The sequence below is a fragment of the Choloepus didactylus genome, chromosome 5 (genome assembly GCF_015220235.1).
Source record: "Choloepus didactylus isolate mChoDid1 chromosome 5, mChoDid1.pri, whole genome shotgun sequence".
NCBI lineage: Eukaryota > Metazoa > Chordata > Mammalia > Pilosa > Megalonychidae > Choloepus > Choloepus didactylus.
In genome coordinates, this window is record NC_051311.1 from 86,658,969 (window position 1) to 86,685,312 (window position 26,344).

The following is a 26,344-nucleotide window of genomic DNA, read 5'->3' on the forward strand; positions in this document are numbered from 1 at the left end:
TTCTCTAGATCTTGTGACACTGACAAATCTGAGGATAAACTTTACCAAACTCCATACCCTTGGAGACACTTTGCTTGGAAGGAGACAAAATGATTCCCTTGATAAATACTACTATGCTCTGTATGAGATGGTTGTTCAGGGAAGCTGTTTTTGCAATGGCCATGCTACTGAATGTGGCCCAGTGCAGAAGGTGCGGGGAGATGTTTTCAGCCCTCCTGGAATGGTGAGTTACAAATCCACACACTCAGTTGGCTCTCCTACCTTCCCTTCACCGTCCTGATGCTGAATGGGGATCAGACCCTCTCTGTGGGGACCAGCAGATCTAAGTACCAGCACCATGCTGGGGCAAGCATCTTTCTATCTGGCCCGACAAGTCACTGGGGACCTTCCCATTTTCCAGCCAGAGGGAGATCCTACCACATACTGGGCATCATTAAATTAATAAGCAGGATTTATGATATCAAGATAGCCCAACATTCCCTCTCTGGCTCCCTTTTTGTTTGTTTATATTTTAGGGAATGGAGATTTGGTGGGGAGAAACCATCATTACTTATTCATTTTCTCACAGAAATTTACCGAAGGCCTACTGTGTGCCAGACTGTGTACCCATTGCCAAGGTGTTTCAGTAATATATGAGATCATAAAAATGGTCAAGTAATATTCCTACACTTGAATGACTGTGTCTTCACAGCACAGATCTCGCTTATTCTTGGGACTCGTCTGAAAAGATTGATGTAGTAGAAGAACTGTATTTTTTATGCATAGCCCCAGGGGATGTGGCTACTAATAATTTTAAACTATTTATTAGGCATAATTCGACTAGGCTTGATGTTGCGATTTCTGCACCTTCACACTCAGCTTTCTCTGTTTCACTGAAAATTGAGCTACTCCTTCTGAACTTGGGCCATTTAGGGCATTTTGTGGAAGTTCGAGAAAGTCACATACCTTTCTCCAGCTTCTTTCCTTTTTTTAGCTCCCTATTTTCCTTTATGCTCTTCAACCACAACCCCATACATTCACACACCGCCCCATCTGATCCCTCATTTTAGTGAAGGATACAAAGTGCTTCTCTAAAACTAGAATTCAGAAACGCCAAAATATATATATATTGTAAATGTTCACTGAACATCTTAAATTTTTTAAAAATTTAAATTTTAGTTAAGCAAATGATAAGGTAGTCATGGTTGAAATTGTAATTAACATATGGCAATCTAAGACCCAGAGAGGTCCCCTGGCCTTGTATTTCATTTTCCATTTAAAGCATCCCAAGCCCTCAAAGATGAGCCCTCCTTTAACACTCTTTATTTATCACACAATGCAGGTTCACGGTCAGTGTATCTGCCAGCACAATACAGACGGCCCGAACTGTGAGAGATGCAAGGACTTCTTCCAGGACGCTCCTTGGAGGCCAGCTGAAGGCCTCCAGGATGGCACTTGCAGATGTGGGTGAAAATAAGTCCTTGGCATAGACTGAGGGTGCTCAACATTTGTTTATGTTGTAGAACATTTAGTTTGTTTCAGGGGGCTGCAGGCTATGAAGGTGGTGAGCCTGGGGTTCTCAGCTCCCATTTCGTGACATCATTATTTTGATTATCTCACATGGAAGAATCAGAAACTTCTCAAACCCTCACATGAAAAACTAACTTTAATTTTTAAAATAATACAATATGCGTTTTTAGAGAAGGGGTATAGCCGTGTAATGATAATATCAGTGGGGATGGTACAACTTCCAGAATTTGGTGGGCCTAGATTCAGTTCAGAGACCTCTACTATCTTCCTGAATAGTCCTACATTCCATTCATCTGACCTTAAACCCACATGACAGGTAATAGGAGAAATGAGGTTTCTTATTTCTCAGGAAATTGAGTTTGAAAGTCTATTGTATTTTTTATAAAATATTTTGGCTAATAAGTTTTCTTTAATAATGTAATTGGTACCTCTGAATTTCGATGAACTTTCAAACAAACTTACTCTTCAGTTTCTTTTCCCAGTCTTGGGACAGATAAGTTTTGAGGGAATGGAAGGTCACTAGAAGAGCTCTTATGGAAAAAAAAAAAAAAACATCCTTGAGAGTCACAGTATACAAGACACAGAAAAATGCAGCCTGAGCTTAGGCTGTTTATACCAAAACATCAGATAAACAGCACGGACCTCACCATGAAGACAAACAAACTCCTCCAAACAGACAGCCTCTCCCTCCATTCCTCTGGCTGAACCCCCGATGGGAGGGAAAAGACCTGCAGCTGCCCTTCCAGCCCTCCTGCCCATGGTGAAGCAGACAGGCAGGGGGCAGGTGTGGCGGGTTCCCAGGCCCCTCCACTCTCCTCCCCAGACTCCAGCTTCCTCCTCTGACATTGAGGAGGCTGAACATGCATCTCCAGTACTTTGCCAGCTCTAAAGTCTTATCTGAGAATCCCTGTGCAAACAGAAAATTTAATGTGGAAAAAAAAAATCAGATTTACAAAACCTGAATCAGTAAAAGTATTCTTTACTGAACAACAACATTGCACTGAAGGGCTTTTAGATCACCCAAGAGACTTATCTTGGTTGACTTGATTTTTAAAAACAACATATTAAACGTTTCAGGAACACATTTTCTAGAGAATATGTGAACAGAATCAGTGCCAGAAGGATCCTTGGAGATTATCTGTTTTAACCCTTTGCATTAACCCTTTGCACACTTCGTGTATCTATAAAAAGAAGGCGTTCTGGCTAAAGAATGGCAAGCATTAGTGAATGCCATGATCGATACCTGCTCGGGTAACCGAGACCTCCGCCAGTCTCTCTGTAATGCGCCTCTCGTTTCTCAGCGTGTACCTGTAACGGCCACTCCGAGCGCTGTCACTTCGACATGACCGCGTACTTGGACAGCGGCGGCCTCAGCGGGGGCGTGTGCGACAACTGCCAGCACAACACGGAGGGCCAACACTGCGAGGCCTGCAGGCCCTTCTTCTACAGGGACCCCCTCAAGGCCATCTCGGATCCCTACGCCTGCATTCGTGAGTCCCAGCCTCTGACCCGATCCTTTCCCCTTGTTTGAGCAATTTCTGATGGACAGTGGATGTGAGAAAAATGTCTTCTGGAAATAATTTGAGCATCTAGCATTCCAAATACCAAAGCATAGAAAAACCTCTTGGGATAACTCAAAGTTAGAACATTGTGAAGGTTTTGGTACTTTCCATTAAGTTGTGATACTGTCACTTTTCAAAGGGTATAATCAAGTAAATATTTTACTAATTTATTACAAAAAGAAAAAAATTCTGGTGGACAAGTCTCACCTGGACTGCCAGATCCTGACTCTGCCGAAGAGCATCTCCAAACTGCCCTACGTCGGGAAAGGTGGGACTGCAAAAACAAACAAGTTGGGCCAAAAAATCCTGTTGCATCCTGGTAGTCTTGCTGCAGTTGAATCGTAAAACTATTCTGGATTCAAGCTGAAGGCGACAGACGGTTTCAGTAGATGCAGCAAATAAACTGAGTATCCTGGAGGTCAGCTCAGGGAAGTAAGCTCAAGTAATGAAATTAGCTAGAACATTTGACTCACTGTAGACAATTCAGTTTTGCTGTTAAAACACACAAGCTGAGGGATTATTACCTTGCTTCTTTTTTCATTTCTTTTTCTTTTTTCACCTTTTAAAAATATTTTTGTTTTACCTTTAATTGCAACCTTTTTAATGAAATATTTCAGGCATACACAATATAATAAATATCCTTATCCCACCACCCAGCTTTGTGAAATCTTAATATTTCAGGACTTTCTTTTATAAAACACTACAGGCATCACTGATGCCTTGATACCCCAGGTATATCTCATTTGTCCACCCTCTTTCCTAGGGATAAACTGTCATATATTTGACACTTATCATTACCATGCTTGTTTTTATACTTTCACACATTTTTTTCCACTAACAGTATACATTGACATGGTTTCAAGCTTTAGATAAATGATATTATCATATATGTATCCTTCAGCAACTTGACTACTTCATTCAACATTTGATTTTGGGGATTTGTCCATTTCAGGTAGCCCAAGTTCTTCAGTTTTAATTTCTGTATAGATTTCCTTCCTGTAAGTATGACAAACTCCATTTGTCCATTCTTCATTTGATGCTGCCATAAACATTCTCATATATGTGACCTTGTGCATATGCACAAAGACTAAGATACATACCTAGAAGGAGCGGCTTTGCTGGGCCAGAGGGTAGACATTCCTTCAAATTGACTAAACAGTACTGAATTGTCTCCTAAGTGGTTGTACTAATGAACACTCCCTCCAACAGTGTGTATGAGTTCCTGTTGCTCTTTATCTTATCAATGTTTAGTTTTTCACACTTTAATTTTTGCTGATTTTTGCCAGTAGAATGGTATGGCATCATGGTTAAAATTTACCTTTCCCTGCTGAACTAGAAACAGAGTTTGGCAAGCGTAGCACCTAGCCCCAAAATTTAAGGAAGCACTCAATCTCAGGGTCATGTAAATGCAGGTTTGACACTTGCACAAACCTGAGAGTGAGTGTCTCCTTAAATTTTACATTCTAGGCACCTCCCTTGCCTTACTCTAGTCCCAGCCCTGTTGTATGTTATTGCATAGATACATTCCAACCTGATTCTAAATACCCAGTGTCAGGAACTGGGTTTGAGATTTTACCCTACTTGCAAATAAGTTAGTCTGTTTAATTGCTATGATGCTGGTGGGAAATATGACACTCCAGGGTCAAAGACAAAAGATTTTATTATTCCTGGCATAGCAAACAGCAAGATCATTATGTTGACATAGAATTCACTTGAACTCTAAGTCCCATAGGAGCAACACAAAGGAGCCCAGGTGAATTTCTCTTATAATCGAGAAACACTGAGCTTGGAGGCTTCGTGGCTTTTATGGCAAGTGGAAGCAAGCCTACTGTTTGTCCAGAGGAAGGTGATACCTCATCCCTCAAGGTTACTTGCTACAGACACAACCCTGAGAAATAACCTGGGTAAAGAGCAGTCAGGGCCTTACATTGTTGGCACACTCATTAAGAACATTCAGGATGCTCAGGGCCCATGGAGGATTGCATCTCCTAATTCTCACAAGTCCTACTTCGTAGTCTATGTCATCAATGTAGCTTTAAAGATGACACTGTTGCCATGAAACAGTGACTTCAAACTTTAAATCATCATAATACATAAAGTAATTTAAAAAACTGAGTCAGTACCCACCTGAATACATAAAATGCCCTAGTTTTCTAACATTAAATCAAAACAATGTGGAAAAATGCATTAATTAAATTTTTCTGAGATTCTTCAATAGGTATACAATTGCACAGCATTTTACTTTGCATGATTTCTTCAAAATTGATACAAAGAGCTAGGTTCTCAGAAAATATATTTCTTTAAATCAATTTCCTAATTCTCTTACAATTTTTACCAGAACCTGTAATATCACGCACATGCACACACACACACACACACACACACACAGACACACATATACACATACACAACTTTTATTGATGTTTTAAAAGCTACATATTTGTAACAGAAATTGTTCTCTTGGGTAAAATTAGGAAAATACAGTGTTTTGAAACATAATCTAGGAATCTGGAATTTTTGAACACACCAACCAAAGTTGTCTTCCTTAAGAACCACTTAATAAATTTTATGGAGCTTTTGAAGGAAGCCAAGGAAAGTAAACTAGTACCCCTAACATGAAAGTAGGAAGTCATTTTTTGTAAACAAGGAGTTTTTCCGTGAAAGGCAGATGAGAAACTTGTAACAAGCTACCATAATGAAACTCTCACTTCTCCCATTTTACCTAAACACATGTTAGTGTGTATATACGAATAACATATTTTAAGAAGACCAATTAGCATTCTCATATAAATTTTCCTTAAGTTGTCCTTGTTTGAGCCTAAATATTTATATAAACAGATTCCAGACATAAGTTGACTTAAGTGTCCTATGTTTAAAACACATTCAAATGTAAAACAGCAAAACAAAGATTTGGTGGTCTCACCCACTGATAATAGAAGTTCCCTGGAAATAATTTGTGTGACACAGAGATTTTATTGGACTTGTACCCTAAAGGCCATGATAGAGGGTTATTTCAAAGTAAAGGACTATCCACTCACCCACATTCTTTCCCCAAAGGATACTTCTGTGCATAATTAAATTATACCCTGGGACTCAATACTGACCTTTTGGGGTTTCTCCCAAATAACATTGAGCTTTTTCCTTTTGACCACTTCTAAAATGAATCCAGTTTGTTCCTTCCTTTCTTGAAACAAATGGCTTGAATTAGAAGAAAACTATGTGTTTTCCAAACTAAACAGAACCTGATGCTGTTTTCCATAGTGATTTTATCACCAGTCACAATGCAATAACAAACTGCTGAAAATGGAAAGACTCACTCAGACAACTGTTTTCTTCAATGACACCAAACAACTGGTTTGACTGGATTTTCCCACCAAACTCAGTAAACCAAATGTTGTATAGACTTTGCTTTAGATTTGAAGGTTTTATTTTTGTTAATCTAGACAAACGTTTATAAATGTGAACATAATTGCTCTTAAAGTCAGGATGTTCACTTAGGTTTATAGCATTTCTTAAAAGTGCAGTCCCTTGGAAACACAACACCACAAAGGTAAAGAGACCTTGGTGGTCATCTAATGTCTACTAGCACACTTGCCCCCTATACCAGCCCACAGTAAGTGCTTATTCCGCGTCTACCTGGATGCCTCCAGTAACAAGGGATCACTGCTAAGTTGGACATCCCTAACCCTTAGGAAGTTCTTCCTTATGTCAAGTCAAGCTTTACTTTTTGTAACTTCTACTTTTGGTCCTCATTTTACCCTCTGGAATTATTCATACTATCGGCGTTCTTTTTTGAGTTGTTCAAATTTCTACTAAGAAAAAGGTTGCTACTTCTGTTGCTCCTTTGCCACTGGTGACTGTCATCCCCTTTTCCAGAATCTCTTCATCCAAGATTTTGCCCCACCAGCAGATTTCTAAAAGAAAACAAGGATTTGAATATTTCTTAATTCCTCACTATTCCCTTCCTTCCTTTCTTTTAAGTGTTCCTTCCAGGAGGAATCAAAAATAATGGTAGCACTTATCCCATCAAATATCTTTCTGTGTTGGAAACAGACAGACTTACTTTCTAACCATGTTAAGGAGATTTGGTAGACATTTTATGGAACTTTTTTGTCTTTCTTGCTCATGTCTCTTGATGCCTTTTAGTAATTTTTTATAAATGTATGTATGTTCATGTGTGCCAGTATAGCATCCCACTCTACCTCTCTTGACATTATTTTCACCTTGAGAGTCTTTTTTCCAATCTATTTTTTATTGAGGTGAAATACACATAAAATTAACTACTCACAAGTGAACAATTCAGTGGCATTTACTACATTCACAATATTGTACAACCACCACTTTTATCTAGCTCTAACATATTTTCATCACCCCAAAAGGAATCAATCTATTCTTACCATCTAATTTTCAAAGTAGCAGTCTTCCTCTGTTCCTCTTACTTTAGAATCTTTTAAAGTCTTTTTAAAAAAAAAAAGATATATGGAATTATTCAACATTTTCCAAGTCAAGAGATCTGGGAGACATTTCTGAACAGTCCTTGTCCATTAGTCTAATTACTTAAACAAAGTGAATGATTTAAACAAAGTGAAAGAGCTGTAGTGTGCATAAAATGCTATGTTTATATTTCAGATTTCCCACAAGTTGCAGTTAATTAAGTTCATGTCTGTGTCCCCAGCTTGTGAATGTGACCCTGACGGGACTGTGTCTGGTGGCATTTGTGTGAGCCACTCTGATCCTGCCTTGGGGTATGTGGCTGGTCAGTGCCTGTGTAAGGAGAACGTGGAAGGAGCCAAGTGCCACCAGTGCAAGCCCAATCACTATGGACTGAACGCCACGGATCCCCTGGGCTGTCAGCGTAAGTCAGCAGGGCTGATCTCTGTTAGCCCTAAAACTCTGTGACTGCAAATACCTAAGAGTCCTACCAGCCTCTGAGTTTTTAAGAGTGATACAAAGCCTCTGCAAATTTTAGAGAGGAAGTGGAGAATTTTTCTCAGTGATTTATTGAATTCATCACAAAAGACCAGCAGGGGATATTCACATTTTTCCCACTGCAGCAAACAGGGACAAATACCAAGAAATTTAATGCCGAGTTGCAAAACCTTTAGAAAAATGACCTCCACTAGGACCCTTCTGAGAGATATATTCAAATTTATTAAATTACATTATGCATTTCTGCATAGATTGATGGCTTCTTAGGTGATTTTCAGGTGGTGGTTTCTTTTATTTTTTTAAATTACTTTTCCCCCTTCTTCTCATAAACCTCCTAGTATTGGTTCCTGTGTTCTCTGACAAAGAGAAGGAAAAAAAAAAAGTACAAATGGAGGGATTGAAGGAATATAGAAGGAACCTCAGCAGTTTTCTGGGGCCAAATGGGCAGGTTCTTGGCTATGGGATCAAAGAAGTTTATAGCTTCCTATGCCTCATAGCACTAGCTGCAGATTTGCCAGGGAACTTGAATAAATAATTTCCATTTAGTCACAGAGTCATGCTCCATATTTCTGCCCGTAGAAGGACTATGGATCACTGTTATAAGGAACATTGTTTGTTTGTGGAGTTTTTTTTGTATTTTTTTCTTTCAAAAGAGCTTTATTGACATATAATTCATGTACCATATAACTTATCCTTTAAATTGTACAATTAAATGTATTTTATTATGTTCACAAAATTGTGCAACCATCAATTGTGCAATCCATTTTTGAACATTTCCTTCACCCTAAAATGAAACCTCATACCTTTTGCTGTCAACCCCCAAACCCTCATTCCCACCTGACCCCTGCTCCTGCCAGTCTATTTTCGGTCTCTGTGGATTTGCCTATTATGGACGTTTCATGGAATCATATAGTATGTGGTCTTTTGTGACTGGCTTCTTTCCCTTAGCATAATGTTTTCAAGGTTCATCCATGTTGTGGTATTTATCAGTACTTTATTTCTTTTTATTCCAAATAATATTTCAGTGTATAGATAAATCACATTTTATTTATCCCTTCATCAGTGGATGGACATTTGGGTTATTCCAAGAACACTGGTTTTTCCTGTAGTAGAAACAGCAGAGAACATGGATATCTTGTTCTGGTAGCATGATTTCTTAGCCTTCACAGCATAAGCAGGACTCAGAGATGTCTGTAAGTGAAGGCAGAGGAAAATGAGGAAGAGGAAAATGAAAGGGAAAAAATAATAAGTAGAAAAAGAGAAAAGAGAGAGTGAGATGATAGACGCATCTTCCAGAGAAGGAGCCATCATTAATGATTGTGACCCTCAGTAGCTCTGCTCTGAGTCACCCGGCCTGGCCATCACTACTCAGGTTAACTGGGCCAGGGTCCCCAGCCTGCACAACTTCCTACACATACTTGTCTCCTCCTAATTGCCATCCTGTAGAACTACTCAAGGGCTCTCAAAGTGTCTGGCACTGGATTTCCTGTGCAGAGTTTATACAGTACAATAATCACCCAGCGTCATTCAGACAATAAACTTGGCAGGGCAGGCTGCTCTGTGTTCTTTGGATCACGTGTTGTGCTCAGTGTGAGCTATTAAAGACATTTGCAACTTTGGGGTAATAAGAATGAAAATAACTGTGTATGCTGTGCTTTCAGCCTGTGACTGTAACCCCCTTGGGAGTGTGACATTCTCAACCTGTGACGTGGATACAGGCCAATGTTTATGCCAGTCATTTGCCACCGGGCCACGCTGTGAAAAATGCACTGTATGTATTTGCCTACAATTTCCCTTTTATATCCAGTAATGCAGATTTTTATTGCCATTGCCTAGAAGAGACTCGCTCTTGTTAATTGCTTTCCTTGTTCTATTGTTGTGTTTCAGTTTGATGCCTGATTAGAACAATTGTTAGAAGGCTTTGGTATTTTTTCCATGTTAAGAAAAGCTTATTGGCAGCTTTTATGTGAACAAAATTAGTATTTCCTATGCCTGGCTGAGGCCATCTTGGCCTTGGCTGGGTGGTGTGGAGGGAAGAAAAGTTTATGAAGGACTTTCATTACTGGAAAGTACATAAATTGGGCAATGACACCTTATCTCCCAGATCCTGTTGTCAAATTAAGCCCACCCTTCAAGGCCCATTTCAACTGCCCCTTCCTCTGCAAAGCTTTTTCCAATCCCTTTCATGGGATGTGACTGCTCTGTTCCTCCCCATAGCACCTTGGCAAGTGTCATATTCTGCTTTACATACCATGTTACCATTATTTGTGTCAACACTATATCCCCACAGTATTAGACCATGTGTTCCTTGACATTATGAACTGCCTTATCTGTCTTCTCTATACACACACACACACACACACACACACACGCATATATATATATATATATATGTCAGTTTAACTGAACCTTTTTGGATCAGTGCTGTGCTACAGCTGGCTCATATCAGCTTGCTAGAGCTGATTGTTAAATTTTCAGTAATTTTGAGAACTAAACACAACCATTATTAAAAATTAAATTGTAGAGTTTATAATTAAATAAATTTTATTTTTAAAAGGTAATAAATGTTCAAACTCATCACTCCCCAATGATTTTATTACATTTTACTCTCCTCTTTGCTCTGAGTTTATTCTCATCTGTTGTGGCTATATGGTGGAAGGACTATATAATGTTGGGCTTCTGTACATCTCTTCCCAAATCCAAGTTTCAGTAGCACCATATTGATAGCTTGAAATTGGCTATGGTAGGAGTGTTTACACCCCAGAAATCAGTGAGCAGTGTAAATCAGAGCTCTCCCCCCAGCTCCCTGCACCAGAGAGCTGGTTGTTACACATTTCCAGCACACCACTGGATTGACTGAACCCACCCAGGGACCAGGTATCAATAGGTTTCTCCATTTCCTAACAGGACCAAACAGTGGGATGAAAGAGCACTTACCTGTCCTTTTTTGGCCACCAGACCATGAAGTCTTACTTCTATCTCTTACACATAATCTTCTCACCACTTCTACCACTCCTTGCCTAAAAACATTTTGGGTGGACTCCTAAAAATCAAACAAACATGAACAAACAAAAAACTTAGCTTTAAATATAATGTGGATTACTGTTGGAAAGAAACCTCTTGGATTTTTCACAGACCCCAAATAATATATAGTATGTATTCTAAAATTAGTAGAATAAAACATTTTTCACTCCGTAAGAAACGTATCATGCAATTAGAGAGTTCAAACCCAAATCTTTCCTTTGTTCTCCAACCTTGGCAGCTCACCATGACATTTTAGGAAAAAGAAATAAAAACTTAACCTAATAAAAGAACAGTGACCTTGATGTGTCTGAGGAAACTTTACTGATAAATGAGAAGCAGATGCCAATTTGGCATAGTTTTGTGCTAATATTTTAGGTCATTTTACTGAAAGCATATTAGAAGGTGGCAAGGGAGGGGAGAAAGAAAGCAGGGAAGTAAATATGAAGAAGGAACTTTATGTAAGACAGGTCAGGTAACCTAGAGGTTTTACGTAAGAGAGAGAAAGAGATATCTGCAAACATATTAACTCTAGGAGAGGTCAGCCTCGCCGAGCTCTGTACCCTGTATGTGTGCAACACAAAGAGTGCGCAGCTGGTTAACCAACTCTACAAAGTCAGCAGATCAGATAATTCCGGACAAACCTTATACTCCAGGCTGATTTTTTCACTGTCAGGCTAATGCTATATGTGCAATGTGAGCTTGATTGTGATTAAAGGAGGGCAGTACCTGACGATGGGGAAATCGTCCCTCACGGCTGAGCCCAGTGATCCGCTAGGTGTTTCCCATCCTACTTCTATCCTATGGGGCCCTGGACCTGCCCTGAGGTGGCCAATCTGGCAGCACACCCTGCCCTAGAGGCAGTCTTCCCCACCACATCCTCAGTGGAGCAATTTGTTTCACTTTGGTCACCCCCAAAACCAAAGTTTGATTTTAGAAAAAATATCAAAAATCCTTTGGCACATTTGTAACAAATTATGTCAAATTAAAAAAAATTATGTCAAGTTTCAATGTTTAAAATAAATCTTTTGGGATAAAATTTTACCAAGGTAACAAGAAAAATGGATACTTAACAAAACTATTCCAAATGACAGTTGCATGCCTATTATAAATCTAAATTTTATCCGAGCATGTTAAATTGAGATTTGAGGGAAAAGTATTTTCTGAGCATTTTGTACTAAATGTTATCAGATTTAAGAAACAGTTGTCTGCATTTCACCAGCTGTTTGTATTAAATAAAGGTCAAGATGTTGCAATGATGAAGAAATCTTGACCAAGAGAGCTGATTCTCTCAAGTTGGGCTTACATTGTGTCAAAACAAATGGTTTAAAAACAAATGACTCTACTAGCCTGTGATATTCATATAGCATCTCAAAATCAGTTTGATTGAATTTTTTTACCCCAAAACATTTCAGTGTCGTGTGAGTAAAATCCCCAGGGTTGATGTGGTAAGGAAACCTATCAGACAAACAGACTGGTAGAAAAACTTAGTATCAGAATGGCATTAAACAGTCCAGCTTCAAGATAAATTAGTGTCGTCAGAGGAAGTGTGTGGCTTGCACTACGTCTCCACATGAAACAATTCATGGACAACTGCCCTGTCCCTGTCACTTTAAGCCCGGGGATGGGAGGTGTGTGTCTGCGGAGACCATTACCAAGTGCTCAGGCAAGAAAGGCTTCTGTGCAATTGTTCAGGCTGGTGGCGATTTGACGTGCATCACTTGAATTGTAGTAATCTTGATCATGCACTTCAGAACAGCAAATATCTTCATAGACAGAATCAACTGAACATGTTCTCCTTTTAGGTTGGATACTGGGGACTAGGAAATCATCTCCACGAATGTTCTCCCTGTGACTGTGATATCGGAGGTGCTTATTCTAATGTGTAAGTCAGGAACGTGAACGATGATGTTTTGTGGATCCCTTCCCCACATAAAAGCACATTTTCTTCTCATATGCTCATAGGCATAAGTGAGGGTTTTATTCCACGACAAGCAAAGAATGTTGAAAAGCCACAATCAAGAGACATTAGCCACAGCTCAGTTGATTTATTTTTCTTCAGATATTTCCAAGGGTGAGGTAAACTATCCGACTGCCTGGGTATCCCACAGGTGGTGGGGTAAATGCCTGAACACGTGTGACTCAGCCTGTCTAAAACACCAACCTCTTGCCATCCAGTGAAGAGAGGCCCTACCCTCTCCTTGTCCCAGTTGTAGAGCAGGTTAGAGAGCCATTGGGGGAAGAAACGGCTACCTGGGATCCATGTATCTAGGTTCACTTTTCAAAACCAGATATGTTGAGCCCATGGCCTGTCACATCTTCTCACAGGATGATTGATTGTTCAAGTCAAAGAACTGGTCCAATGTTAGGGGGCATTTAGCTGAGACATTAGGGGGCATTTAGCAGAGCACTCCCACTCCTTCACCTTTTACCTGCCCCCTGTACATCCTGCCTTTGCTCATGATGAATTTTTCCCCTTAGGTGCTCTCCTGAGGATGGGCAGTGTGAATGTCGCCCCCACATCTCTGGTCGCAGCTGCACGGAACCAGCCCCTGGGTACTTCTTTGCTCCTTTGAATTTCTATCTCTATGAGGCTGAGGAGGCCACACCCCTCCAGGGACTTGCACCTTTGGTTGGTATTTCGTTTACTCTCCCTACAGACATCATTTGATGGAGTGTCAGTGAATACATACAACACATCCTTAAGATCATGGTTAAGGTGCCCAGAAAAGAATGCTTTTGCACCCAAATGCAGATCAGAGCAGAGTTTCTGATACCATGGAACTGCAAATTATACAAATTCTTGAGAGCAGAGGTTGTGTTTTATCTTTGTGTCCTAGCACAGAGCCCAGCACACAGCAGCCTGGCAAATAAATATGTATTGGATTAAATTGTGATGAAACGGATTTCACTTTTGCTCTTTCAATGCACCCATCTAGTGAAATGTGTTTATTGAGCATCCACCTATCTGTCTCCCCCACGATACTCTAAACCACATGAGGGCAGGGAGGGTGGATATCATGTTCACCATTGTTGCGCTAGTGCCTAGGAAGAACTTTATGGATATCTGTCAGATGCATGAATAAAATATATTAAAGAAGTGTAAGATGTGCTCACTGGTCTCCTGAAGCAGATCTCAGGTTAGCAGATCCTCCTGAAGTCAGTGAGGTTCACAGGAGAGTGTGATTGCAGATGTCACGGGGCACTCTACTTCTTTTCCTCTAGTCGCAGTCCTTCAGGATGTTTTTTCCCTTGGAATATTTTTCTAAAAATTTTGCCAAGGGAACAAGAAAACACACATGAGAAAAATTTTGAGATAATGCAAGTAAGACTCCCTTAAGGTTCTCAGAAGAACGATTCTAGCCATAGACAGGAATGTGGTACAGGAACAGGTAATGGGAGGTGAACGTCTTCTAGGAGAGAAGGCAAGTGGAAGTAGACTCAGGCTTTGAGTAGATAAGGAAGACAGGGGAAATCATTCCAGGTTCTGCTGACTAAGTTCACACAGGCAAAACAGGGATTTTATACAGGAAAGATGTATTGGAAAAGAACATTAGAGTCTCCTACTAAGGAGGCTAAATTTTATTTTTTGGGCAATGAGAACTCAGGGTAATGGAATGACATGGTGAAGACTCTCCTCAGTGTTCTTATAAACTTCATCTAGCAGAAGGAAAGCCTAGATGGAGGAAGGATCAAGGACAAAGCAGCCACCATTGTCCAGACGGGAATAAATAAGTGTGTAAGTTAGAAGGAGGCAGGGAGAAGAGAAAGGTGGGAGATGGGGTCTGAAAGGAAGTGAGTGTTCCTTATGAATAATTGTTTTAATTCTCAAATTGGTGAACCAAGAAGAATTACAATTAACTGTCTTGGTGGGTCTTCAAAAGGATGTGTGTGAATCTAGGTCTATATGTGTCATTGCTTCTCAAACTACGACATACATATGAGCAATATTGGCCTTACCTGGGAGCTCATTAGACCTGGAGAATCTCAGACCCTACCCTAGACCTATCAGTAGAATCAAGTAATTGCATTAAAGACCCGAGGTGAGTCACATGCAGTTTGGGAAGCACTGGTCTACATTCTTATAGAAACGGTCTGTGGAGACAAGATGGTTTAAAGTCACAGTAATATTGGTTGAATTTAATATAGTATGAGTTAAAGTTAATTCCATAATAGATTTTTTCTGTATAAAATTAGTAAAATAGTTGAAGATGCAATATAAGTAAAATAGTTACATTTAACCTTCAAGATGAACATAACTGGGGAAAAAAGGACAAGTAAACATAATCCCAGTGTAGCCCATCTGAAATGCCTTCAGTCACAGAGAGATCCAAGAACTGGCTGGAGCTGGTGGCTGAGGATCTGAATAGTAAACACTGGAATATAGAGGATTCCTGACGAACAACTGGGGCAACATGGAATTGAAATCTTATTTGTGAGACCAACAATGGATCATCAACCGAGCAAACATCAATGTCCAGAGTGCAGTGAAAATTTGGAAACATGGAACACTAGGAGATTCTAACTGGGGTGGCAGCTGAATGACTAAGGAGATGATATAAAAGAGAAGTCCCCTAGCCTCCAAAATATAAGATTTTAAAAAGGAAATGAGTTGCATGAACGCATCGTTCCTCTGCATTAATGTGGCTGGTGAAATTTGCCTATTCTGGTATAAACTCTTTTGGGAACTGATAAGGCCAAATCCTACAAATTGTGAGAACTAAGCAATTGATCTGGAGAGTGTCAAAAGTTACAATATCTGCTTAATTCTTTGACTCTCTGTACCATGCTTGCTGTCTATTTTCTTTAACTTTCCTCCTGAGATTTCACATTAAAGCACAGCATTTACACTTTTTTTAAAACACTGCAAAAAAGTAGATGAAAATGATATATTTTCTCAATTTAGAGCATCCTTTAAAAAGAAAACCCAACATGTGGCATTAGGACCACCAAAAATTTCCCGTCTTCACAGAGAAATGAAAAAGCATCATTTATTCTGTGGCAGAGTTGAGTCTTGGATATTAATTGAGAATCATGAGTATCTTTTAAATTATGCTAGAATGTGAAAGTTTTGAACTATGGTATATTTGAAACTTTTGATGATTACTTAAACTGTCATTTTTTTTCTTTTTTCTTTTTAAGATATTAGCAACAGCTTGGCCTGAATGTGATGTGTATTTCCATCAACAAGGAAATGATTTCACAATCGACAAAGGAAATATAATACTGAAGAGAAATCACAAGCAAAGCATGCATGCTGACAAGCAGAATGAGGTAAACTATTTTTTTTTTAGCTTTTTGTTATTATTTTACTTAGACAAGTTGAAGGTTTACAGAAAAATCATGCAGAAAACAGAGTTCTCATATACTCCTACACCCCTCATTATTAACACCTTGCATTAGTGTGGTACATTCGTTACCACTGGTGAAAGAATATTATTATAATTGTGCTATTAACTATGGTCCATGATTTATATTAGGGTCCCCTGTTTGTGTTGTACAGTCCTTTTATTATTAATTTTTATTCTAGTAACATATATACAACCTAAAATTTCCCCCTTTAACCACATTCAAATATAGAATTCATTGCTATTAATAAACTTTCCTTAATGGCCTTTGTCTGTTGTGTTGTAAACAAAATAGTAGGCTTAAAGCACTTAAAGCCATGCATGGTCCATGTAAGTGCTCTGACAATGTAAGCTCTTACTATCCTTACAAACTGAAATGGAGGAAAGGAAGAACCAAAGTTCAGAGTACCTAGTGCCTCTAGGGAAAACTTAAAATGGCTTTATTCCTTTTCAAAATGAAAACTTCTGGAAAGCTGGATGCTGGAGAGTTGGTGAGTCAGGCACTGTGCATTCACAGCTTCTTGTCATTTCAGTAAGGAGAGGAGAGTGCTGGGCCATGGCTGGCCTCCTAGATGGAGAAGAGAAGAGACATGCAGGAACCCTGGGGATGGCAGGGAATATGCTCCAGGTTTTGATGTGGTTGTTGATCAGGACTGGTATGAGTGCCAGGGTGATGCAGGCTGCCTCGGGCCCTGCCGATGGCTTCAGAAGGCCAGGGGAGACCTGGGAGCCTGGCAGCCATCGGCCTAATAGTCACTCAAGTTCTGGGTCACTTTAGCTCTGCTCATTCATTCATTCATTCATTCTGGAGATCTTTACTGAGCATTCCTTTGTGCATATGCAAGGAATGGTGCATTGGGAAAGCAAATAAAAGCAGAGACATTGTCTGATCTTCAGCTGAATGAATGAAAAGAGATTCTTAGACCTGGAGACCGCCCTTAAAACTGTTGCAGGAGAAATGAGCGATGTATACAAACAACTACAACATGGTAGAGTGGGTTAAGTTCCATAAAAGAAGGGCACATAACGTGAAAGGGGCTTCAGATTAAGGAGAGCTGCCTCTGGCTGGGAGGGATAGAGAAGGCTTCATGGGGGCTGTTGCTCCTAGGAGGGCCATTCATACCTATCATTGTGGCATTGCTCTTTCTCTGCTTGTTTCTGTTCTCACAAACCCACGAGGCCTCCTCTGACTCTCCAGGCTGACAATAGCTCTCCCCAATCTGAAGTCCACCTGAAAGAGAAGAGAGGGCAATGAGTCACCTCCCTCCCCTTACTCCCTGAGGCACTGATCAGTGATCCTCAGACTTTACTTTGCCTGGGGCGTTCATTTAAAATGTATTCTCCAGGGCCTTACCCCACACCCAGATACTGAATTGGGATCTGGGCTGGATAAGGAATCGCCATGTTTGTCAAGCACCCCAGGGTGTTTCTGACACAGGTGGTCCATGACAGCACTTGGAGAACTAGTGCTCTGGGCATTCACAGCCTGCCCTCCAAACTCTTGCTTGAAATGACCATCACCATTACTACTGGTTTGGAAAATGTCTACTCATCCCTTAAGACCCAATTCAGATTTACGTTTTCTGTTAATTTCTCTGACATTTCCTACCTTCATGTCTGGACATAATTAATTGTATCCATCTTTGGCATCCCACAGATGAGTAATTTTCAAACTGCTGGTCATGCCTGTTAGTAAGTGGGTTATGAACTCAATTTAGTGGGTCAGTTTAGAACAAAACAGAAGAATACATTGTTTGAGCATATTTTTGTGAAAATTTTGTTCCAGTTTTATATAAATGTGTGTGTGTCTGTCTGTGTGTATGTGTGTGCACGCGCGTGTGTGAACAGTCGCTGTCTTGGTTGGGTTCCCTGGAAAATGAGATTTAAATAGGGAGTCGGGTACCTATGTTTTATAAGGGAGTGTTCATTAGAAAAAGGCTGTGAGTGAGTGAGGGAAGTATGATCTGGAAGGAGATTGAGGCAAGGAGGTGGTCTCCAGTAAAGTCGAGCATTGACCTGATCCCCCAGGAAGTTCAGGAGCATAAATTGCCCCACAGAGTTGCCCCCACTCGAGGCACGAGAGCCAGCCTCTCATATTCCCACATCAGCCGGTCTTTGGCTGTGGACTCTGGGGCAGATGCAGGTTCCCTCCCAGGTGAGGTGGTTCCCATCAGCCAAGGGCAAGTCTCAAGTGAAGGTGACAGTTGTGAGCCATTAGCAGCCAACAATAATAAAGCTAGTGGGTGGATGCGCTGACCCAGGAAAGAGGAACTGGATAGGACACCAATAATATCTATTAAAGTCGACTCCTTGCACTGCTCAGGAACACTTGCAGGGCCGGCTACATAATTTGCAGAGCTTAAGGCAAAATGAAAAGGCGGGCTCCTTGTTCAAAAAGCAGAAAAAAGGGTCATTGGAGGTTAAAGCTTTTTACTTGCTTCCATGGTCTCTCGACTTGTTATAGTGTCTTTTATTTATTATTTATCATTCTAAGGAAAGTTAAAAATTTAAATTATTAGCATGAATTTTACCAGTGCCAACTTTAAATGCAAAGAGCATTTAATTCATATGCAGAATTGCTGAAATTATGCAAATTGTATTTCATAGCTCATGTATGCGGATGTATTTCATTCTTACCAAAACAGTGGGATTGCTACACAAACCTAACTCAACTCTTTATATCTCCTTCTTGATACACATTCTGCTGACACTGTCTACCTTCAGCACACTACTGAGTAAAGAAAGAATGAAAGGAAAAGAAAAAAACATGAAAGGAAAAGAAACTATGGGTTTCCCTAACCTTCCCTTTCCTTCTAAGTCATCATTTTCAGAATAAGTAATTGGCTAATACAGGGAAGTATCATGAATTAGAGAGGATATGATAAGGTTCCTTGGTTATTTTTGTTTCTTAGAATACCATTGCCTTCTTTTTACTTTTAAAGCAGTTCCAGTCCAGACAGAGAGTATGGCTTCTTGGAGCCATCAGCATCCCTGCTTACTCATTGTAGATATGACATGCTTACCTTGTACTCACTTTTGGTCTCCCTGAAATTCCATGTGTAGTAGATCCACCAGAATTCTGTGTTCATGGGGTGTCTTAGTTTGCCAGGCTGCTATGACAAAAATGCCAAACAACGGGTGGACTTAAACAGCAAGCATGCATTGTCTCATGATTTCAGAGGCTGGAAGTCCAAAATGAAGGCATGAGCAAGGATATGCTTTCTTCCAGGAGTCCCAGCATCATGGTGCGGGCTTGCCATAATTCTTGGGGTTCCTTGGCTTGCATCTTTGCCCCTGGTCACATGGCAATCTCTCTCTCTCTCTCCCCTTGTGTCTGCTCTTCTGGTTCCACTGACTTCCAGCTTCTAGATCCTGTGGGGCCTTCTCTGATTCACTATGTCCAGATTTCTTCCTCTTATAAAGGACTCCAGTAATGGGGATTAAGAACCACCCTGATTTAGTTGGACCACACCTTAACTAAAAATAACATCTCCAAAAGGTCCTATTTATAAATGGACTGTGGATCAAGATGAAAACCTGTCTTTTTGTTCAGGTCACGATTCAATGTACCACATGGAGCATCATGTACACTGTATGCAAGTGGAAACATCAAGGAACAGCAGACACCCATATTTTGTGTACATATCTCTTTTGCTCATGTGCATGCCCCATAGTCCCATCAGACTTCACTTACAAAACAAGGTCAAAGATAAAATTATTTAAATGTCAAGATGGTGATAGCAGTGCTGTCATGTAACCATGCAGCAGCCATAGCTTTAAGGTTGGTGAAACTCTCTGTCCCCCTCCATGCCTGAAGACCTCTAGACCCACAGAGCCTAAAATTGCAGGGACAGGAAGTCCAAGTTCCAGTGGGTCACTGAGAGTGATGGTGAGCATGGCTACTCCTAGTGGTTCCCAAACCCATGTATTCTACCTATTTGTGACACAGCGCCATATAAAACCATTGGTTTAAAGAGTGCACAACATTCTAAAGAATTGTGCCCAATTTGACACAGTGTCATTTCTAAGCTGGTGAGGCTGTTTCAACTATATCTTTAAGGGGTCCCATTCCACTGCCCTCTCAGCTCAGCATCTTCTGGATGTTATGGTTTGTACAGGGCAGTGGATCCAAAGTCACATGCCCATTGCTGCACTTCTTTTGCTATAAAATGGATCCCTTGATCTGAGATGACGTATGTCTCCCACATTGATGAATCAGACACTCCATCAGCCCTCTGAGAGTGGTGCTGACCAAGGCCACGGACTGTCTGTTTAACACTGTAAGAGAAAACAAAGCATCACCTTGGACCAGGGGACCCACTTACTGTCCTTCAATATAGGAGATCAATGTGCTATTCTGTAGAATATCAGATAGTCCAGATCCTTTTGTGCTATATTGTGACAGAGCGTAGGAGACTTAACATAGCCCTGCCCTGGGGCAAGACTGTGAACAAACACTGTTGCCCATCCCAAGTGAATACAAATTGCTCCTGTTCTTTCTTCCTCATAGGTATGGAAATGAACACATTTTCCACATCAGTAGCAGCATAACATGTACCAGAGGCTGTGTTGGTATGCTGTGGTAAAACTACTGCAACAGCTTCAAGTGGGGCTAGCTTGGTGACGTTTATAGTAATTCACTGCACCCACCCACTTTTTGCAGGGTGAATTAACGGATATGTGATGGAAGCCACCACCCCTTCATCCTTTAAGTCTTGAGAATGATGCTTTAAGGGTGACTCTGATTTGCAATATTGTTTCTTATTTACTTCCTTGGCTTGGGGAAGTGAGCATTTCAGAGGCTTTTACTTGGTCTTTCTTGCTACAAGAGCCCTTACTCTGAAAGTCAAAGAAGCAATGCCAACTGCTAAGTGGATCTGTTCCAATCATACATTTAGGAACTGAGGAAGTGATCATGGGGTGGGGCTGGGGGTGTCTGTGAACCCAGTGGACCCATTGTGACTTGGGCCAGGACTCCATTTATTACCTGACCCTCATATGCCCCTATTTGGGGGAGAAGAATGGGGCCGTGATGACACTTTGAGAATCTGGTTATCAGCTTCAATTCAGACTGTGTATCCATTAGCCTTTGAAAAATCTGATTATCTCCCTTTCCCCAATAGACAGTTACTTAAGTAAATAACTATAGATCTCTTTAGGGAATAACTGAGAGAATCACACTTGTCTTGGGGTTGACAAGTCCCTCCTCATGAGGACCTACCCTCTCACTCACTCACTGGAAACTGGAAAAAGGATAACGCCTTCCCACTGGGGCAGCTGACCTCAGCTTTCTGCTCATTCATACTTGAGTTCTTTTGCTTATATTTGTTAAGCATTACTTTTATTGACTGCTCATCTATCTTGTCCCTAGGAACACTGTGTTCTATTAATCATCTCCATAGATTCTTGTGGGTCAGGCCACTCTGTCTCCCATTCCAACCTTGCTGCCCACTGTAATAATTATAACCCCATTGCTTTTGAGAGTGAAGTGCTGCTACCCAGCCTTTGGTAGTCCAGGATCTTATAATACACACTGATACTGAGGAGCTCAGTTTTGTAATAGTATGTCCTACTGGCCTACAGCAGATAACCAATACTTCGCTTCTTTTTGATGCCAGTGTCCCTTTCACCAGTTCATTCTTTATTGCTTTGGTAAATGGAATGTTCTCCAGGCCCCCCAAGTCAGCTAGGTAGGTTTCTGGTCTTATATCTTAGGTGTATTCTAACATGCCCACTTCTATGAGCCTTTTATTCCTTCCTTCACAGCCTTCTATGGCAGTTCTAGCATCTCTGCTTCATTAACCCTGGGCTATGGCCTTTGCCAATCTTCTAAGAGCCACTCCAGCAACATATTAGACCCATCGCCCAAAGTCCTTGCCAGGGTATGAAATCCTATATCATGGGTGGCCCCAAATCAACAAACTCTCCAGCTTCATATTCTGTCCCCTTGATGGAGCCAGCACCCTCCGTTTCAATACCCAGCCATTCTCTCCCACTTGCTACTGGTTGGTACATGTTAGCTAAGTCCTACAGTTCCTTTAGTTATAATTCCTCCCAGAGTCAGATTGCGCTGAGACTTGACCCTAATTATTAGTCACATGATCAGGAGGGGTAGAACATGCAGATGCCAAGGAAGGCACACATTTTCTTGTATGGCACTGTATCACTTGAGATTCCTGCATTGTTTTCAAATGTGGTGGTACAACGTGGGTACTCAATTTCTCAACAAAGACAAATATGTTACTTCTGTATCCTCAAAGGGTTGGGTAGAATCTGGAAGTTCAAGGTTTTCAAGTCTGTCAACCCATGTTTCAGGGTCCCACTGTGTAGTGGTTTGGAGTTGTATGTACCCCAGAAAAACATGTTCTTAAATTTAATCCATTCATGTGGGTGTGAACCCATTGTAAGTTGGACTGTTTGATGAGGTTACTTTAGTGAAGGTGTGGCCCACTTCTCAGGATGGGTCTTAATCCTATTACTGGAGTCTTTTATAAGAGAATGAAATTCAGACAGAGAGAGAAAGCCACAGGAAGCAAGAAGATGAACTTCAATGAACCCTGGAAGAGAATGGAGAGGCCACCATGTGCATTGCCGTGTGACAGAGAAGCCCAGGACCAAAGGTCACTGATAGTCAGCCCCAGAATGCCAGTCTTCAGGAAGAGAGCATTGCCTTGATTTGGAATTTCTCTTAGCCTCAAAACTGTGAGCAAATAAATTCCCATTGTGTAAGCTGAACCATTACATTGTATTTGCTTAAAAAGCCAGGGAAGCTAAAACACATTGCTTCCCAACAGGGCCCTGGCTTTGGCATAGGCAACCAGATTTGGCTAAGGGTTCAACCTTCTCCTAAGTTCTGCAACTCTTACAATTATGCCTTATGCCTGGTATTCAGTTCTTCCTGCCATCTAGCTGAAAGATATGATGAAAGTCTCTTTAAATGCTGACAAGGATGCACTCTAATTCTTACATTTTGCTTTAAATTGGTGATTGATTGCTCTGAGCCTGTTATTTTCTCTCATCATGGCCTCAGTGACAGTCAATGAAAGCCACCCACCTGATTTTACAATCCTTATAATTACTATTACCATCCCTACCTCCACCATGTCTCTCAATGCCAAAAAATATTGCTGAAGTCAGAACCTCCCTTTCCACATTTATCCCGTCCCATTTCTTCACAGGTGACAGTTATAATAATTGCACTGCTACTGTGTACCAGGGACCATCAATATATATAACACCCTGGGGTCCTCATTGACAGCTAGATAGCAGAAGATCCACCCTGAGAATTGCATCTTAGAGTCTACTTTTACTTAGACTATCTGGTACCAGCTGTCTCAGGTCAGGTTCTCTAGATGTAGAGCCTAAGACAGGGACTCACATGCAGGTTATTTATTAAGGGAATGCTCTTCAGGAAAAGTCTTTAAGATGGTGAAGTTAACAAAATGGAGAAGCAGGAGGAGCAGAATAACGATGTGGCCTTGGGTAAAATAAACCTTGGGTTGATGCGCAGGGCATCTCAGGAGCATAAATTGCAGATGAAGTTGTCCCACCCTTTGAGACACAGGGCCAACCTTTTATACCCTTGAATCAGACAGTTACTGGCTGTGTGCTACCCTGGGGGCAGGGGATTGTGGAAGGGCAGCTCTCTGGAGAAGGGGGACAGCTGTGAGCTGTTATCAACCACACACACAGCAGCTGGGGCACGGATGCACCAGTCAGGTAAACGAGGTCTGGGGGTGACCCCTACAATCTAATACAATTGTGAGGTATTTTTAAAATGTTTGAAAAAAACATTGTATATAGATGGCTTTACATATACTTCCGTCTGTTAAAACACGTGGTGGTATAATTACTTGTTTCCATTTCTGTCTGGAATTCAAGATTCTAAACTCCTCTGTGGCAGGGGCTCTGTCCAATTCATCTTTGCATTCCTTATCCAGAGCTGACATTTAATTGTTGCTAAATAAACATTTATCAAATGAAGGGCAGTTTGGAGTGTATGATAGAGCAACTTGAACCCCAGCTAATTGGACGTAACTTGGGTGTTATTCTGTTTGGCAGTTGGGAAGTGTTTGAAATGCTTAGTAGACCGTGGTATGTAACGTCTTGGACAAGGAAAGAGTGGAGGGAATAGCCAGCAGACTTCAAGCAATACAGGCAAAAAGTGGCAAGAGCCAGAATTAGGGTGGAGACTGTGAGTGTGCAGAGAAAGATGCAAAAGCAATTAAAGAAATATTATCTACAGGGTCCAGATGACCCCAGGCTGACTTCCAATACAGAGACCATCAGGGATTCTAATTGATAGAGTACGGGGTAGGAGTTTGTGTTTGGCATGTTCCAAGCAGATAGGAGAAGAGCATTTCTCATGTTTGTATGGAAGAAGTATCTTATGAACAATTCCATGTGGATATTATCATTGTCATACACAATTATGCAGGATCTGCTATTTGGGCATGGGAATATTCTCTTTTCCTCTGTATTTTGGCCAGAACTCCTCAGTTGTTCTGAGAAAACCCAAAGTCTTCAATGCGGAATTTTCTCAGTTCATTAGCAGGTGGGGTACTTAAAATTAACGTGACTTTCAGTGGTCCTGATTTTAAATCAATTGTTCCATATGGTAACAGATGTCCCAAAGCTGCAGTTTCAGCACATTATCCTCAGCAGGATTTGGTTGGAACAATTTATCCAGAGCTCAGATGCGTCATATACACATCAGAAAACATATTTTCTTCTGAACTCTCCCAGGCCTTGGCTGTAGACAAAGCCACATGTATTCCTTTCCTATTTTAGGGTGCAGCAACTTTCGGCCAGGCTCCTGCTGTTCACATTGTTTTCCGAGAGCCAGTTCCTGGGAACCCTGTTACATGGACTGGACATGGATTTGCCAGGGTTGTCCCTGGGGCCGGCTTGAGATTTACCGTCAACAACATTCCCTTTCCCATGGACTTCACCGTAGCCATTCACTATGAAACTCAGGTATCTTTTAACTCCAGCATCTTCAGATACAAAAAGCAGACAGAACAGCATTCTCCAACTGTTTCCATTTCAGCCTTGCAAGATGTGTTCATCATAAAATGATGTGCAAGAGTAGAACATCTGGAGGGCATTATAAACTAAAGAGCTCCCTAAAGGTATTGAATCATCAGAGAGCCATATGCAGACATGGTTTAGCCCATGGAGAGAAGTTAAAGTTGGTGTTACATGTTTAAGTTAATAGGTTAAAGGAAGTGGTGATTGAATGTTTGTATAAGAAAAATTTAAAAAAAAAAACTAAAATAACACAAATCCTGGTCACCTGGGGGTTATAGTCTAACAATTTAAGAAATCAACACACATACAAAGATTCAGACTCCTAGGGGATGCAGAAGATGCATTTATTTGCATTTGGATTTTACCCTGCAACAAAAAAAAAGACTAAAAGCTGACAGCTCCTCTTGCCTCCCACTTCCATCCTACCACTGTCCTCCCTTTGGAGAAATATCTAAGACAGAATAGAAATGAAAGTATAAAAATACTTGATCTCGAGCACTAGATCTTAACCTTTGTTTTGTATACCCACCCTTGGGGTTGGTTATCGCAGAAGCCTTGGACCATCTTCCCTGAAAAATTTTTATGTATGCCTGGGGGTTGGTTCCAGAGCCCCTGAAGCCCATCTAGGAACCACATTCTGCAGTCGCTCACTGTGCATCACGTGACCAGAACTGCAGCTCCGCTTGAAACTCTTGTTGTGGCAAAGTCCTCCAGGTCTCACTTACAAATGGAAGCCAAGGGACTTCAGTGAACTTTGACCTGTGACTGTGATAAGAAAGCCATCAAAAAAGAAAAAGATATATTCCTTTATCCATAAAGAGACACATCTCTGACAGCTTAAAAGCTTTTCCAAATTTTAAGGCTTCCAGAGTACAGTATATTTGTGTGTGTGTATGTGTGTGTGTCCTTTTATGAAGGACTCCAAATTATTAGTTTTTGTTCTGT

At 40.8% G+C, this 26,344-nt stretch overlaps 1 protein-coding gene across 1 annotated transcript in view; it reads left to right on the plus strand.

Annotated features, from left to right (window-relative positions):
• The window catches only part of LAMB4 (laminin subunit beta 4), a 93,783-nt gene that overhangs the window by 20,569 nt on the left and 46,870 nt on the right, over nt 1-26,344 (plus strand). The window contains 8 exon segments of the mRNA XM_037837461.1: nt 9-223; nt 1,322-1,442; nt 2,811-2,999; nt 7,747-7,926; nt 9,662-9,771; nt 12,827-12,906; nt 13,503-13,653; nt 25,160-25,345. Coding sequence (XP_037693389.1) covers nt 9-223; nt 1,322-1,442; nt 2,811-2,999; nt 7,747-7,926; nt 9,662-9,771; nt 12,827-12,906; nt 13,503-13,653; nt 25,160-25,345 — 1,232 coding nt within the window.